General features: G+C 36.5%; 1 protein-coding gene across 1 annotated transcript in view; it reads left to right on the top strand.

Moving 5' to 3' along the window:
• Positions 1-16,171, top strand: part of mas (trypsin-like serine protease domain-containing protein masquerade) — a 45,595-nt gene that overhangs the window by 25,645 nt on the left and 3,779 nt on the right. The window contains exons 4-9 of the mRNA XM_089640592.1: positions 4,092-4,300; positions 5,422-5,637; positions 6,762-7,020; positions 10,664-10,870; positions 11,811-12,153; positions 12,804-13,081. Of these exons, the coding sequence (XP_089496718.1) occupies positions 4,092-4,300; positions 5,422-5,637; positions 6,762-7,020; positions 10,664-10,870; positions 11,811-12,153; positions 12,804-13,081 (1,512 nt within the window). The remainder of the gene's footprint in view (positions 1-4,091; positions 4,301-5,421; positions 5,638-6,761; positions 7,021-10,663; positions 10,871-11,810; positions 12,154-12,803; positions 13,082-16,171) is intronic.

The raw sequence follows: 16,171 nt of genomic DNA, 5'->3' as shown, positions 1-16,171 counted from the left end.
GGATGAAATCTTTAGGAAAATCTGTGTTATGGACATTAGGCAACTTTATGCTAAAAACATACTAACATACCTCTTCAAACACAAAACTACTTTTGACAATATCCAAACTGCTCGTGATACTAGAACCAAAGGACATAATTTCTTACAAATCCCTTTCGCTAAAGCAACTTTTGGCCAGAGAAATTTTAGATATTTTGCAACAAGGCTATATAATGCTCTCCCACTAGCCATTAGACTGAACGAATTTTTTTTGAAATATAAAACAGACATCAAGTCTTGGATCATCAGCCAAGACAGATCCATGATCAAAAATTTTATAAAAATCCCTACATAAGTATGTACTCCAACTAGATGCTGATTAACAAATTTATCATTTATTATTATTATTTATTATTTTGTATCTTTTTCACAATGTCATTTAATGTAATGAAATATTTTATGTATCAAAAAATATGTAAACATTAATTCATGTATCAAATACGTCTGTCTCGACACAGGTTTATCCTAGTGAGACAGACTTCGAAAAAAAAACCTGTAAAAAAACTTTATATTGATAATAAAAAATAAAAAAAATAAAAATAAAAAAAAAGTTTGTTCGCGAAACCGAAAAAAATAGTCTGAGGGGTTAATAATGATGAAAACGGGTCACAATTATTTTACTTTTAATAAACCTTTCGCGTACTTCCTAGCGTTGTCCACAGATCCCTAAATTAAATTTATTTTGCCATGAACCCCGTCAGCGGTCACGACGATCTCTGGAGGTCCGTGGGAACCAGTTTGGGAACCACTGGTATACGTTGATCAGAAATTGCACACCGCTCTAATCAACGGATTATACAAAAGAAAGTGGTTGACAGAGTTTTTGCCGTCGCGTGTTACTCGATGTGTATGAAAATTCTTTTCACTTTTATTTTTTCACCATCGACCAGCTGTTTAGTGTTCTTGTTACGAATTTATTGTGGGTTAGCAATTATTTTTATGAGCTTAGATTGAACATCTTATCATTTTAACTGATAATTGATATTTCGTTTGAAAGTTAAAAAAAAAAATTCCAAGTAAACCTAAGTTCAAATGAACAATGATTTTATTAGTGCCATGTTCACAAGAAATGAATCTCGAAAGTACATTCTGGCTTGCTATTATTATATTAAACTATTAGAAGTCCCCGGCGTTGCCAGGGCTTTACGCAGAGTTTTTCGAAAACGGACGTAGACACTGCAGTTCCTCTGGTTTTGAAGATCAAGTGCGCAAAATGTTTCATTCTCGGAATACAACTCTAGATTCGTTAATTAAGGAAATCCATTAAAACGATCCAAATCATGAGGATTCCGAAATATCATTCACATTTTTTTACTCCAAATTGTCAGGAATCACTGGTTAAAGTAACACCCTGTATAAATACGCTACAAAGTCACTATCCGCGGCTGTCTGTTTTTGCGCTTAGTTCTTTAGCGTTTGGCTTTCTTTCGTGTTTGTTGACCAGATCTGAATAGTCAGGTACATCCCCCCAGCCCACCTTCCTCTTTCCCACCTCCTTCTCCTCTGAACTACCTTTATTTTCAAACAATGTTGTGCCTGATAGGTAATTTTCTTCTCTTTCCTCCTAAATTTAAATCCTAAATGTTCCTACAGCCCTTTTCCTAGAACGTCGCCCAAACTACCAAGTTTAAAAAATGCCCCTTCTCTTCCTAATCCCTTTTTAGTACCTACTCATGAATACTTCCGAAAAACCAAGTGGACACTGATAGATATCTATATTGTGGTAATTCGGTAGCCTTCGCCGTCCGCCGACATTCGTCAACGTAAAGGTGTTCAGTTCGTTGTACACTACTCTGCGTTTAACCCTTAAATGCATACTGTTGCAAAACTGCAACATACCGTTCAAACCACCTTTAACTCTTTGGTGTATACTTAATGCATGCCGTTTTAGAATTATCAAGTTCACGGTAATATATTTTATCGAGTGGCATCACCTTTTTTTTCAAAATTTTTTGTCAAATGTCACTTTTTCTTTAACAAAGTGAAGATTCTCGAAAATTGGTTGGAGGTTAGAATTACAGTTTTGTTTTGCTGTTATTATTTTGATTTTCTTAGGTAAGTAGATACAATAATACAATACTTATATGTAATAACTCGTATTTTTCCGGTACACTTATTAGTTTTGAGAAATTTTTTTAGGTTTTTTATTTTTTTTTCATACGTAAATTGTTCATATTAATTTGTATTAAATACATGGTGTTGTAAACCTGCAACAATTTTTTTTAATCAAATATCATTAAAAAATTACAAATAAAATAAATTCTTCATATTTCCTTGCATATGCATGTAAATATCTACAAAATATTTTTTTTCCAGAAAAATTAATAAATCATGCATTTAAGGGTTGTAGTCATTTATTGGGCTACTCTTATTATAAAATGCAATTGTTTTTTCGTGATTTTTTTTTGTACCAACCTATATTTGGTTTTATATCCTAAGTACCTACAAATAGTAAATCATTATTTTCATGTAAACAATTTTTATTAAGTTATAACAATATGTACATCTTATGAAAAGGCAAAAAATACCTGCTTATTTGTTCAGTTAACCCTAGAGTGGGCGCGTCTTTCCGTAAAACGTTAGTGGACGCGTGGGGAGCATTTTGCCGCTCGTTTTCGTAGACAATTTTAAGTAGAATAAGTGCAATTTAATTAATTTATTTTATCAGGATTTAAGTAAAACACAAATAAAGAATAACAAATCAACATATTTATTGAACTCTGTTAAAGGATCTTTGGTTTTCAGTCGACTTCATAAAATTTAATATTTTAATTTACTTTTTTAAGTTATCCTACATTATTATCCATAATACGGACATGTGTCTAGTGTGGTAGTTGAAAAGCATGTAAAAAACCTGTATCCAAATATATTTTTATGAATAAAGAAAAAAAAAAAAAAATATTCTATAATATTTATAAAAATGGAAAAAAATAACAAAATTAAATATTTTCTAAATCTACAGGATATGCTTTGGCGAAACAGTCTTCACATAAGTATGTGCAATGTTAAGTGCACAGCAATTTTGAGTATCTGTAACACCCTTTTTTCGTGCACCTATTTTTCTTTGATGGACATATACTGCATTTGCCTTCGTTTTTTGAAGATGATGCTTGTTCTATAGGAACAAAGCAAGCAATTCGATTCCCCGGAGAATATTAAGGTGTCTACAAAACACCTTACGGTCATATATGGCTTAACCAGGACCATCGCAATCTCCTTCAAGTACTGTCGGCGTAGCATCAAGTGTTCAGTATTGGCTTTGTGAATTATTTGGCTATTTATACCGGCAATATTCATCATTGAAAAAAATAACTTCATTGGTCTCATTTACGTAAATATGAATTTTATTGAAAATTCTGGTATGGTTCTGGACACGTATGACACACTGAAATCAATGGCTTTTTTTAGTTTTTGCAATAAAAGTACCATAAGATATAGTGTACATTTCAATTTTGTAATTAAACAACTCTTATTTACTCTAAGCATAATAGAATGTCCAATTGCTATAGACTTGCGTTTATAATGATTCGTAATAAAACATTCACCTTTTCATTCTATCCACAATACTGTAATTTATTGGTGAACTAAGAGTGTCCGACTACTTATTAGTTTCTTTATTTAGAAGTACCTACTATATTACTCATAAGTAATTCTTATATTTAGTTTTAAGTATCACTTTTTCAAAGTAAGTGAATAGTTTTCATTTTGAGGAAATAAATATATTAAACCGTAAATAATATAGAGCACAATTTTTACTTACGTGAGTAGGCGCGCAGAGAGCAAATCGCCGCCAGACGACACTTGATGGTAACAACCTCCTTCTCAAGTAGCCCCCCGCGTACCGATGGCGTCCAATGTTTCGGCACGGGTTTCGAACGATAGTGGGGGCAGCTACTAAAAAGCGCAAAGTTTACGCGCAATATATTTAAGAATTATCAACGTTTTTTTTCAGAGGGCGGCAAAATGCTCATAGCGCGAACTCTAGGGTTAAGTATTACTCTTACATGTTTATTTCAGTGTAATTTTTCAATTAATCACGGTTAACATTACAGTGAAGAGTTGCCCCGGAGTTTGTGTGGCTGATCGGATAGCAGAGTACTGCGAGGCCTACCTGTCGCCCCCCGACCTCTGCAAGACGGGGCTGCGCTGCTGCGTGGCACGTGACGCCTATGGAGACAAGCCCCCTGACACGCTCATCGTGCCCAACAAGCAGAGTCGCCCACAGAACACCACAACTCCTAGACCGACCACGGCTGTAGTAGTAAGTACTTGTAACCATTAGTTATCATCATCCTAAATTTCGTCAACTTCATCACTTCGCTTACTTGTACATTAAGTAGGGTTTGATAAATGACAAAATTCTTGCATTTATTCATTAAAAAAAATACATATTTGCAAACTAGGTCGATTGAGGTATCGTTTACTATGTTTCCATTAGTGCTGAATCGAATAGGACCACTTCCACGTCGATAGTATCGATATTTGGTTAGATAATACAAGATTATTGCCTTTCAAAATAAGAGATTTACCCTCCGAATGATAGTAAACTTGAAACGATATCTCTCAAACATTCAAACAAAGGAAAAACACATTTCAAATAAATAATTATTAATTAATTCAAATAATTTTATTAGGTACCTACTTCATATGATTTGTACACATCAGTTCCAATTTTGAAAATTAAAAGTTCGTTAAAGTAATTTTACACATTACTCATCGCAGGAATCACGCACGCACCCATGCACTGACAACCGAAATTAGTTTGTTTAATATTATTATGTATGTTAATTAAAGATTTGTGGTAAAAGTCGCAAAAATAAAATGCCGCACATCGTCATGTCGGGGTACAGTGGTAAAGAGACTTGTAATAATTAATTTGTCATAAATCATAATGATGTAGTTCCGGAGTACCGCAAGGCTCAGAGATGAGACCTGTCTAATAATAATAGTTAATTATTTTTCTTCTATGTTCGGTTCAGTCATTTTTATAACCTATTTCATAAACTAATCAAATAATATAATATACATGGATTTTTGAAACGTTTTGCTAAGGCTGAAATAGTTCGTATAATCAATTTCTTAAACCTGTTTTGTTATGTGAGGTTAGATAATATAAGATTAGTAGATGTGATCTGTAATGTCATTTGCCCTGATGAAGGATACTACAAGGCTCGAATCGAATAATCGAACAAAAAGTGTTGCACTGCTTATGAAAAGGATGGCAATTCAAAGTGTATGAATGAAATAGCTTTCTCAAAGGCTCGCTGAAGTATGATGTTCACTGGACCTAGTTCCACAGTTAGAATCCACGCATGTTGTCTCAGTATCGTGACCTCTATTAATTCATCTAAGATTAACGAATATATTTTTTTTAATTTGTAGCAAATCACAACACTTGCACCTCGGCCAAAGCAGCCGCCGCCGAGCGCGTCCCGCCCCTCAGAGTGCGCCGGCGAGTGTGTGTCGGGTCTGTTCGCCCTGTTCTGCGACGACATCGATTCGGACGCCAACTGCCCCGGGGACTCCAGCTGCTGTGTCACCAACACCGTCAGCGAGGGGCCCCCTCCGCCCAGCACCACTCCGAGACCCACTACTCCGGTAAATGAATAAACAAATAAGTTACATTTTCTCAGAGCTGTATTTAGGATCTGTAAACTCCGAGGGGTAATTCCACTGATGTAGTCAATCGGTAATTTTGATATATGCGTAATTTATAATTCCCAGTAAAACGGGGGGGGGCGCTTCGGGAGTTTTAATAAAAAGTAAACAAAGCAAACTAAACCCAAAAAAAGACATTTACCCTTCATTGTGCCAAGACATCCATCGTTGATTTTCTAGTAGCTCACCGCACTTGTCTCGATGTTTGAACCTGAATTATGGAATTTGAACCTATTTTGAATCTTAAAAATACACACTGTTCCTTACATACTTGGCTTCCATATTCTCTCGGCAAGGAAATAATTTCTCTTAATATTATTCTAGCTTTTTTTGTGACTTGCAAACATGTTTATTTTATCTGTAAACAAACCAGTAAGTGATTTTTACTCTATCAGATGTCTAGCAAATTATGACTGTATTTTATTTTATTTTTTACACGATCGCGTGTGTTTACGTAATTTAATCTACAGGGATTTCCAATAAGAGGTGTTATTTTGAATAGCCCGCTATTTCGGTGGATGTTACTTTTGAAGCTGTCTTTTTTTAACATTTGACAAGTAGAAACTACGCCATTAATAAAAATGGAACGATGCACGCTTCAACAACGCATTGAAATTGTTAAAATTCACTTGAGTGAATCAAATGCAAATCATCTTGAGTGATAAGGCCCATTTCCACCTCGGTGGCTTGGTCAACAAGCAAAATTGTCGCATCTGGAGCTCGGAAAACCCAAGAGTTGTTGTTGAAAAGCCTCTCTATCCTCAACGTTTGACTGTTTGGTGCGGTTTATGGTCCGGCGGATTCATTGGACTTTACTTTTTCGAAAATGAGGCTGGAGCAACAGTTACGGTGAATGGATTGCGCTATCGAGAGATGATTAGTGATTTTTTATTGCCGGAATTGGATGGTATTGATCTGGACAACATTTACTTTCAACAAGACGGCGCTACGTGCCATACAAGAAACGAAACCATTGATCTTTTACGATTAAATATTAAATAACACATCTTATTGGAAAAACCTGTAGTTGAATTATTCGTGATTGACTTTTTTGGTGTTCCCAGGCTCCGGCACCCCGCTGCCCCGGCTTCTGCTTGCTAAGCATTATGGCAGCGTTCTGCGAGCGGCCCTCCGTGCTGGTGCCGCACACGGCCAACTGCAAGCGCGGCAGCGTGTGCTGCGACAACACGCGCGCGCCTCCGCCCCGCCCGCCCCCGAGGCCCGCGCCCGTCACGCCCGCACCCACGCCCGCGCGCCCCCCCGATGGCAGGGAAGAGTGCCCGGGCTCGTGCATCGTGTCGTATCTGTCTTTCACGTGCTTTAGTGAGTTTCATTTAATATCATTCTCTTTTTTTAATTCTGAAAATGTAACATTTTACTCTAAATCAGAACCTAATCCGAACCCCCTTTTTCTCCTTTCTTCTTTTGACACCCCTAATAACGATGTGCATTACTTGGAAGTTGTATAAATGAACTCAATTATGTATTTTATGTGTGCCGGTCAAGCACATTGCGCCTGGCATTTTTAGAAAATCAAAATTTACATTCGTGTAAAACATTTATTTATTTATTTATTTATTTTTCATGTTCTCCGTAAAACGGTTATTCACCAATACATTATGGAGAAGATTACAAATTGGACAAAAAGTATAGCAAAACACATAAAAAGGTCAGTTTCACTACTTTGTGACATACGTCAAAAGATAATTGTTAAACTGCCTGTAGGTTACGTTAAAAATGTCGATGGTTAATGCAGACTCGTTGAGCAGTTCAGTCGCTCTGTTGACTGGGGCGTTCTGATAGGCAGAAGTCCTCGCTTTTGGAGCATAAAAAAGGGTATGGGACCTTCCACGAGTATACTTGTCTGGGACATATAAGTTAATCTCTTTCAAAATAGGTGGATTATGTATAGTTCCAGAGATTATCTTAAAAAAATGTTTTCCTAAAAATATTTTTCGGCGGGCTTCTAATGTATTAAGATCGAGCATTCCTGCTAAGAATAAGGATGGATACAGGAAAGGGTAGTACATATATTCCCTCATATATAGGTAACGCATGAATCTCTTTTGTACTTTTTCTATTTAGAGAATATGGTTTTGCTCAGAAGGGGCCCAAATAATGGAGCTATATTCCAAGATACTGCGAACAAGTGCTTCATACGTTCTTCGGATTGCGATTCCGTTGGTAAATGATCTTGAATTACGAAGAACAAATCCAAGCATTTTGTTGGCACGGGAGACAATATCAGATATATGGGATTTGAAAGAGAGATTTGCTTCAAAAATTACGCCAAGGTCTCGAATCTCATTTTTACGTGTTAATTCATGTTTATTAATGTGGTAGGGGAACAGGAATGTATCTTTGGACCTTGTAAATGTAACGACACTGCATTTCTGAATACTGAAGGGTAAGTTGTTCAGTTCCGACCATTTGACAAGAGAATCAAGATCGTTCTGCAGAAGAATGGAATCGATGTAACTTTTGATTGCTTTGAAAAGTTTTATATCGTCAGCAAAAAGGAGATATTTTGAGTGGTTTATAGTGTTGCCAATGTCATTGATGAATAAGAGAAAGAGAAGGGGTCCTAGATTCGATCCCTGGGGAATCCCGGAGTTAGTTTTGTATTCGTGAGAGATATGGTGTCCGTAACTGACATACTGACGACGATTGCGTAAGTAGCTAGCCATAAAAGCGAGGAAATTCTGAGAGAATCCGATGTCACTTAATTTTTTTAATAAAATATCATGGTCGACTTTATCAAATGCTTTCTCGAAGTCTGTATAAATCACATCAACAGGTACAAAATTTTCAAATGAATTATTAATATAGGTAATGAGATTCATAAGATTCGTTGAAGGTGACAGTGTGGGACGAAATCCGTGCTGATTTTCGGTGAGTGCGTGTTTTGTTTGGTTATATATCTGTGAATAAATTATGGTTTCTAAAAGTTTTGCGGGTGCTGACAACACAGCTACAGGTCTGTAATTATCTATTTCTGACTTTTTTCCTTTTTTATGTATAGGCGTTACTTTCGTTAGTTTCCACATTTCCGGAAATATATTTTTGCGAAGTGATAGGTTAAAAATATGTTTTAGAGGTTGAACAAAATAACTTGCATATCTTTTGAGGATTATAGGTGGAATACAATCTGGGCCGACGGAGTATTTAGGTTTTAGCTTATGGAAAGCTGTAATAATATCGTCATCGTTAATTTCATGAATTTGTACAGGTAAAGAGTTAAATGACGATGAAGCTATAGAGGATATGTCAAGTTTGGGGATATTGTCGCTAAATACTGATTGAAAATAGTGTGCGAAACCTGCGGCGATCTCAGACGATCCATCATATTTATTGTCTTTGTAGTCCATGTGGTTAAGTTTGTCACAGCCGCGGCGTTTATCGTTAGTGTAAGACCAAAATCGAGTTGGGTCTGTTATTATACTGTTCTCGGCCTCACGTGTAAAGTCAGTGTAGGCCTGACCAATTAACCGTTTGATTGATTTTCGCAAAGTTTTAAAGTTAGCTAAGGCATGTTCGGATTTTGTTTTTTTCCAAAGATAGTGCATTTTAGTTTTTTCTCGTATGAGGTGAATGATTTCCCCATTAAACCATTTCGGATATTGTCTAACATCTTTGAGCATACGTGTAGATCTTTTCTTAAAACAAATGTTGAAAATATTATTGAGCTGTTCATAAAACATTTCGACAGCTAGATTTACGTCAAGGCAATCGTAATGATTCCAGTGATGTTGTTCTAAGGCATTCTTAAGTGTGTTATCTGAGCTTTCGTGGAAAATCCAACCCATGTTTATGTCTGGAGGCAATGTGTCTGTTTGTATATGTGATTGAGTTGTGTAATCGAATGTGAATGAAAGTGAAGGGTGATGAATATCCTCTCTGACTAATGGGGAGTTATGGCGGCAGATAACAGCATTTTTAGAATTTACATTACTTAATACTAGGTCTAACATGTGTGCATTTATGTTATAAACAGTGTTGAATTGTGTTAAATTATAAAAAGAACAAAAGTAATCGAAAACGTCAATTGGGTTTTTCCCTGAGGGAAAGTTAAAATCACCGAAAATAATAATATTTTTTGATTGTAACTTTACACTTTCACTTATAGTTTTGTCGTAAAATAATTGATACTGTTCAGATGTTGTATTTGGAGGAAAATATACAACACATATATAAATGATGACATTTCTATGCGATACTTTCACCCACAAGTCTTCACCTTGGGTTTCTATGCAGTCCATTCTTTCCGCGTGTGAGTGGCTGTCAGCTCGGAGGGCTAGGAGAGTCCCTCCTCCGCGACTGCCTCTATCCTTCCTGTAGACGTGGTATAGGTTTTCGAATAGCTCCGACGAAAAGGTGCTTGAAGTTAGCCAAGTTTCGGTAAGAGCAATCAGAAGTGGTTTCTGGCACATTACGTTTGTCATGAAGTCGATAATTTTATTATTCAGACTTCGAACGTTCTGGTATACTCCACTAATGTCTATCTTTTTCGGACGTCGTATCGACCGTCCTAGTTTGGGGTCGTGGTCTCCGAAATGACCATTCGTTGAAGGCCACGTTTTCAGGCCAGATCGTGGGGTCCAGGAAAAAGTGGAAGTAATTTTCCGGTATGCCTATTTTGAAGGCAGCATAACGTTCATGCCTCGTAACCAGTTTTTCGACAGTGTAAATTAAATCCGGCTTCTTCTTTTTTAAGAATGAAGATATATTTTCTTCTGTGGTATTCGGGTGAAACATGAATACATGTAGATGTAGGTTTTTGGGAATAGTGACCAAGCTGTCGTCGATAGACCCTGTCCCTTTACAGATTGGCCGAGTTAACAAAGTTAAGTACAGGGAACCCACTAAGGCACTGTCTGTGTGTAGGTAATACAGGGTGTCAGGGTGAAAGGTATAATCGTGCCAAAGTATTAAACTGACCCGTACTCCAACTGTTTGTTATTTGCAGGAAACGCCGAGATGAGTGACCTGTTCAAGTGCCGCAAGATGGGCACGCAATGCTGCGCTCCCAAGTGGCGCGTGCAGGAGAAGCTGGGAGTGAAGCATGGAGGGGAAGGGGCCCCTGCTAGCAGCCGCAACGATACGGTCACAGCACCCCCGCCGCCCCCACCTGCCACCACGCCCGCATACACCACCCAGCCCTACACCACGCCTTGTAACTTACTTATCCATTAACAAAAACATTATTCTTCTTAAGCTGGTTTCCTCAATGCTGAAGATCGTGACCCCAACTCCAATTTCCATGGTGGACAAGTCTCCTCCGCCCATCGCAGTTCTGTGATACATGGAGAGCCAAGGACGTCGATGTACTGGATGCCAGTGATACTTGGTCACTCCAGCGCATTGGTGACTTCCTCTGCTGCTCCTTGCCTTCAAATTTGCCAATGACTATGAGTTTCTCCAAGTTAGAGTTTGGCGAGCAACCGGTTCAAAGTATACTAAAATATGTTGCAGGCAGACAGTTAAAGCCTATTGTGGATGCCTAACTCTCTCAGAATGGACACATTTATGCACCTGACTGTCCGTGGAATTCTGAGCAATTTTCTCCAGCACCACATATCGAGGGTGTATATCTGCTTCCTTTCGCTAGCTAAAAGTGTCCATGTGTATATCGGCGCCCGGACGAGTCTCATCTTGGAGGTCTTCACTATGTCTCTGTCATTCCACATCTTTTGTATTTTGCTCATGGTGTCTTTTGTTATGCAAATCCCACATTTCACTTATTTACATTCATTATTAAGTTACCTTAACAAATCATCAACTCCGTTGTACATAAATGGGAGGTCCGTTTGATATTTTCCCCTATCTTAACAAATGGATTGCAGTGTTTAGAATACAGACATCAAGTGGAAATAATGTCTTGGTTTTACCAATACATACCTACTTCAATTCAAGTTGCTCCGAGGAACTAGCGACATTGATTCCTTCGGCATTAGTGTACAGTCAGCCAACATTTGTACTCAGTTGTTAACGGGTCGCTTCTGTGACTCATTCTTGTATTGAACAGCTCGGCTGTAGAACGATTTATAAAAATAATTTCCCTCATGTGCGAAGGTAAGTACACATTTTAAATTCTCATTTGTCAATTTTTGCAGACATTGAACAACAAACCCCCAGCCTATCCACAACTCTCCGAACGCCCGTCTACAGCAAATACGTTTGCGGAGTCAAAGGAACCTCCCGCTCATCTCGGGAGGAACTCCTGTCGCCTCAAGACCTGCAGCTGGCCAGGGTGGAGGGTGGAACTTTGGATCAAGCCATGGTACTTCACCAGGGCTGGAACAGCAGCAGGGAGGGGAGGGTAGTCGGAGGGGAGGATGGAGAACACGGGGAGTGGTGTTGGCAGGTGGCGCTGATTAATTCGCTGAACCAGTACTTGTGTGGAGCAGCTCTGATCGGGACTCAGTGGGTGCTCACTGCGGCGCATTGTGTGACCAAGTAAGTTAAAACAGTCAGGATAACATATTAGCTGGTCACAGCAGCACTGAGCGGGGCATGAGTTGCACCAAGGGAGAGGGGGTGAATGGTTAGGAAGATATCTAGACCCAGTACACTGAAACATTGATCATTGAAAAATATTAATGAATTTTTGCATGAGCAAAATGCTCAGTGCGCGACTTTTCACGGGTTAAACTTGATGGTTCACGAGGAAATTATCCGCATATCCTGTGAAGCAGTTAATTAAACGTTGTGAACAATCATCACAGCAGTTGTTTGGCGAACACATATCAATGAAAAATTTCCGCATACAGGGGCACCGCAGTATCAGAATCGATAGATTAGATCTGCACCTAAGAAGAATCAGAATCAGTGTTGGCAGCCTAATGTGAAATTATCTGGGAATCCTATTTCAGCCAGGGTATTAGCCAAAAGCAGTAATGCTATATTACTCCTAGAACTATGGCTGCAGATACCCAGCATTCAGAGATAGATGAGTTGTTACACTAGAGCCTGGTCTGAAACCTTTACATAATAGAAGGCCACATTAATTTAGCTACGTTAGATTGCAGATAATTTAACATAATTCAATACATAATGTAATTAAAGATTGTTGAAGCTTTGTAATAAAGTAATTTTCTTATTTGCAGCATTGTTCGTTCCGGCGACGCGATATACGTGCGCGTCGGTGACCACGACCTGACCCGCAAGTATGGGTCTCCGGGGGCGCAGACTTTGCGCGTCGCCACCACCTACATCCACCACAATCACAACAGCCAGACGCTGGACAACGACATCGCGCTGCTGCGACTGCAGGGGCAGGCCGAGCTGAAGGGAGGCGTTTGTCTAGTCTGCCTACCTGCCCGAGGGGTGAGCCATGCGCCCAACAAGCGCTGCACGGTCACAGGGTACGGGTATATGGGAGAAGGTAAAGATACTTCAATATTGTCAATCATCTAACCTAACCTAACTCACCTAAGAAGTGTGACTACTTCACGTTACATTATTACTTGAACTCTATTATAAATATATACCAGGCTCATGCCAGCATCATGAGCCGCAAGTACGGTAAACAATGCTTAAATACTTCAATTTTGTCATTTTTTTGGATAGATGGATTTCATATTTCAGAAGTTATACATATTGTAGTTCAGTAAAGACCAACAAATTATTGTGACAAATAAAGCCACAAACATTTTATCATTATTAGGGCACCTGGCAATTGAAATGTCGGAAGATAAAAATAAAACAGAAATCGCGAACAGAGAAAAAACATATGATTACCCTCAAAATAAACAAAAAAATACAAAAAATAAATATTGTCTAATGATTAGTCCTAAAACAAACAGTGACTCTTCTGACTCGATTCTAAAAAAAATACAAAAACATATTAAAACTAGTAAACTGGGAATATGTATTGAAGGCATCAAAAAAATATCCCGAAACAGAATCATCATCGAGTGTTTAAAAAAAGAAGATGCGAAGAAATTACAAATGGAGATCTCAAAAGTAATAAATGATGTCGATACTAAGGAATTAACAAAAAAAAAACCTACTTTAATTTTCAAGGGAATATTTAATGATTATGATAAAGAAGATTTCACTTGTGACATCATCGAACAAAATGAAGAAATTAAAATTATGTCGGAAAATAAGGAACATAAACCTGTGTTCAACGTCAAGAAAATAATTAAAAATAAATTTAATGATACATCTAACTATGTGGTTGAAGTAGAGAGTGAAACCCGGAAAATACTCTTAAACAAAGATAAAATTAAAATCGGATACCAAAGAATCTTTGTTGAAGACGCAAATCCAGTTATGCAATGTTACCACTGTTTACGCTTCGGACACGGTGCTGCAAGATGTCTGCAGAGAGAGAAGGACGAAAAGCCTGTTTGCAGTTACTGCGGTCTCGATCACACATACAGCGAATGCGGGAACAAGGACAAACAACCAAACTGCAGAAACTGTTGCACTCAAAATGAAAAATATAAAATGACATTTCCAGTTAATCATAGGGCAAATGACAAAAACAACTGTAAGGTATATAAAAAAAATGCTCGCAATTACTGAACAAAATATTGAATATTAATTTTTACTTATCAAAAAAAATGCAACAATATATTTTAAATAAGAATCTTTTGTTATATTGTAGTATTTTGAAAATTAATGAAGATAATCAATTTTATTTACATGCGTATGTGATATGTAAGTTTTCTTTTTTTAAGATGATTGTTAATATTAAATTAACACATCAAAAGTTACACACTTTTCTTTACCAGATCCAGAATATTAAAATACATTTTATAATCATTGTTTATAGGCCTACACTATTTAAATACGTTCTATACACCTACTCTACATATACTATTATGTCCATTGCCTTGCATCTAAATTATCTATTAATAAATACTGTATTTCAACTTTTTACTTTTATACGGAATGTTATAAGTGTAATATTTTATTATATTTTATATAAAGAGTATAATGGTTTATATACACCGCAATACCAATATTCCCATTTAAATCTGCACTACTGTTTCAATACTTGTTTTAGCGGCGTAAACTCACGCACACTATCTTACTTACAAATCGTTACCAAATGGAGAATGAAACAAATAAATTATTGTTATCCATTAATTATCATGTTATCAATTAATTATCAATTATCAATTAGTTATCAATTAAAATTCGATGTACGAAACAAATATATTTCATGTAGAAAATGTACAGTATGTATTTACTGGAGCAAATTATTAAACCTACCTTATACTGAACAATACTATAATCTAACCATGAATGTTTTGGAAATATTTTATTTAAATCATTATGTCTTTTAGTTTCATAGATGATGACAAAGATATTAATTTTTGTAAAGTAAATAACCTGCGTGAATGGTTTCAAAAGCAAGATTCAAGGAAATGTGATACAAGTAAACTTAATTTTGTTCAACTAAACATTAGGTCAATATGTAAATATTTCGACCTATTTCATGTTTATTTTAAAGACTGTTTAAATCACGTTGACGTACTCATGCTTTGCGAAACGGCAATTCGTTCGGAACTTGTTAATCTTTATGATATTCCCGGATACAATTCGTATCACTATTGTAGAAAACAAAAATCCGGTGGAGGCATCTTGTTATATATAAAGAATAACCTTTCCTTTTCGCAAATATTTCTGGACACCAAATTTTTTGAGAACGTTTTTGGAATATTGACACTTCCAAATAAGAGCACTTTAAATGTCTTAGCAATATACCGACCTCCGAATCTAAATAAGCTATCATTTTTGTCAGAAATATCCTCTGTGTTTGAAAACAATATTAAATCAAATGAAAGTGTAATATTTTTCGGCGACATAAATTTAAATTTATTAAACAAAAATGATCCTATCATAATAAATTATGAAAATATTCTTACAAATAACTATTTGAAAAAATGTATAGATGGCGTCACTAGGGAAGTAATTGTTAAACAGAAAATAAATAGTTCATGTATCGATCATTTCTACGTGCGAATAAGCGGTAAACTGCCCGCTGGATTAACCAGTACAATCTTCGCATGTGTATGTGACTATAACATTGCCGATCACAACACAACAGCTATAAGTATACGCTATAACTCGGTAGATAATTTAAACTCAAATGATTATAATAAAGTTAAAATTCTTTCGCAAAAACTGGTTGATAAACATATTTGTAATTATGATTGGAAATCGCTTCTAAAGGAAACCGAATGTTCTGTTATTTATTTGAAAATTAAAAATTATTTTGATGACTTGTATAAAAAAAGCACAATTGAAATAAGCAAAAAATCAAAAAACCGACCGCATGCCATAAATGAATGGATATCTACTGATGCACTTTATAAAATTAAAAAAAGAGATTTTTTATACAAACGTTGGAGAAATGCTCCAACGAACAAATACTATGAAAAAGAATATAAGTGTTTTCGAAATATTTTAAATAAATTGTTAATAAAATTAAAAACCTCATACTATAATGATAAATTCA

The sequence above is a fragment of the Hesperophylax consimilis genome, chromosome 15 (assembly GCF_061612785.1).
Source record: "Hesperophylax consimilis isolate HC1 chromosome 15, BYU_Hcon_1.0, whole genome shotgun sequence".
Lineage (NCBI taxonomy): Eukaryota > Metazoa > Arthropoda > Insecta > Trichoptera > Limnephilidae > Hesperophylax > Hesperophylax consimilis.
The sequence above is the reverse complement of the archived record's forward strand: the minus strand, read 5'-3'. Positions and strand labels throughout refer to the sequence as shown.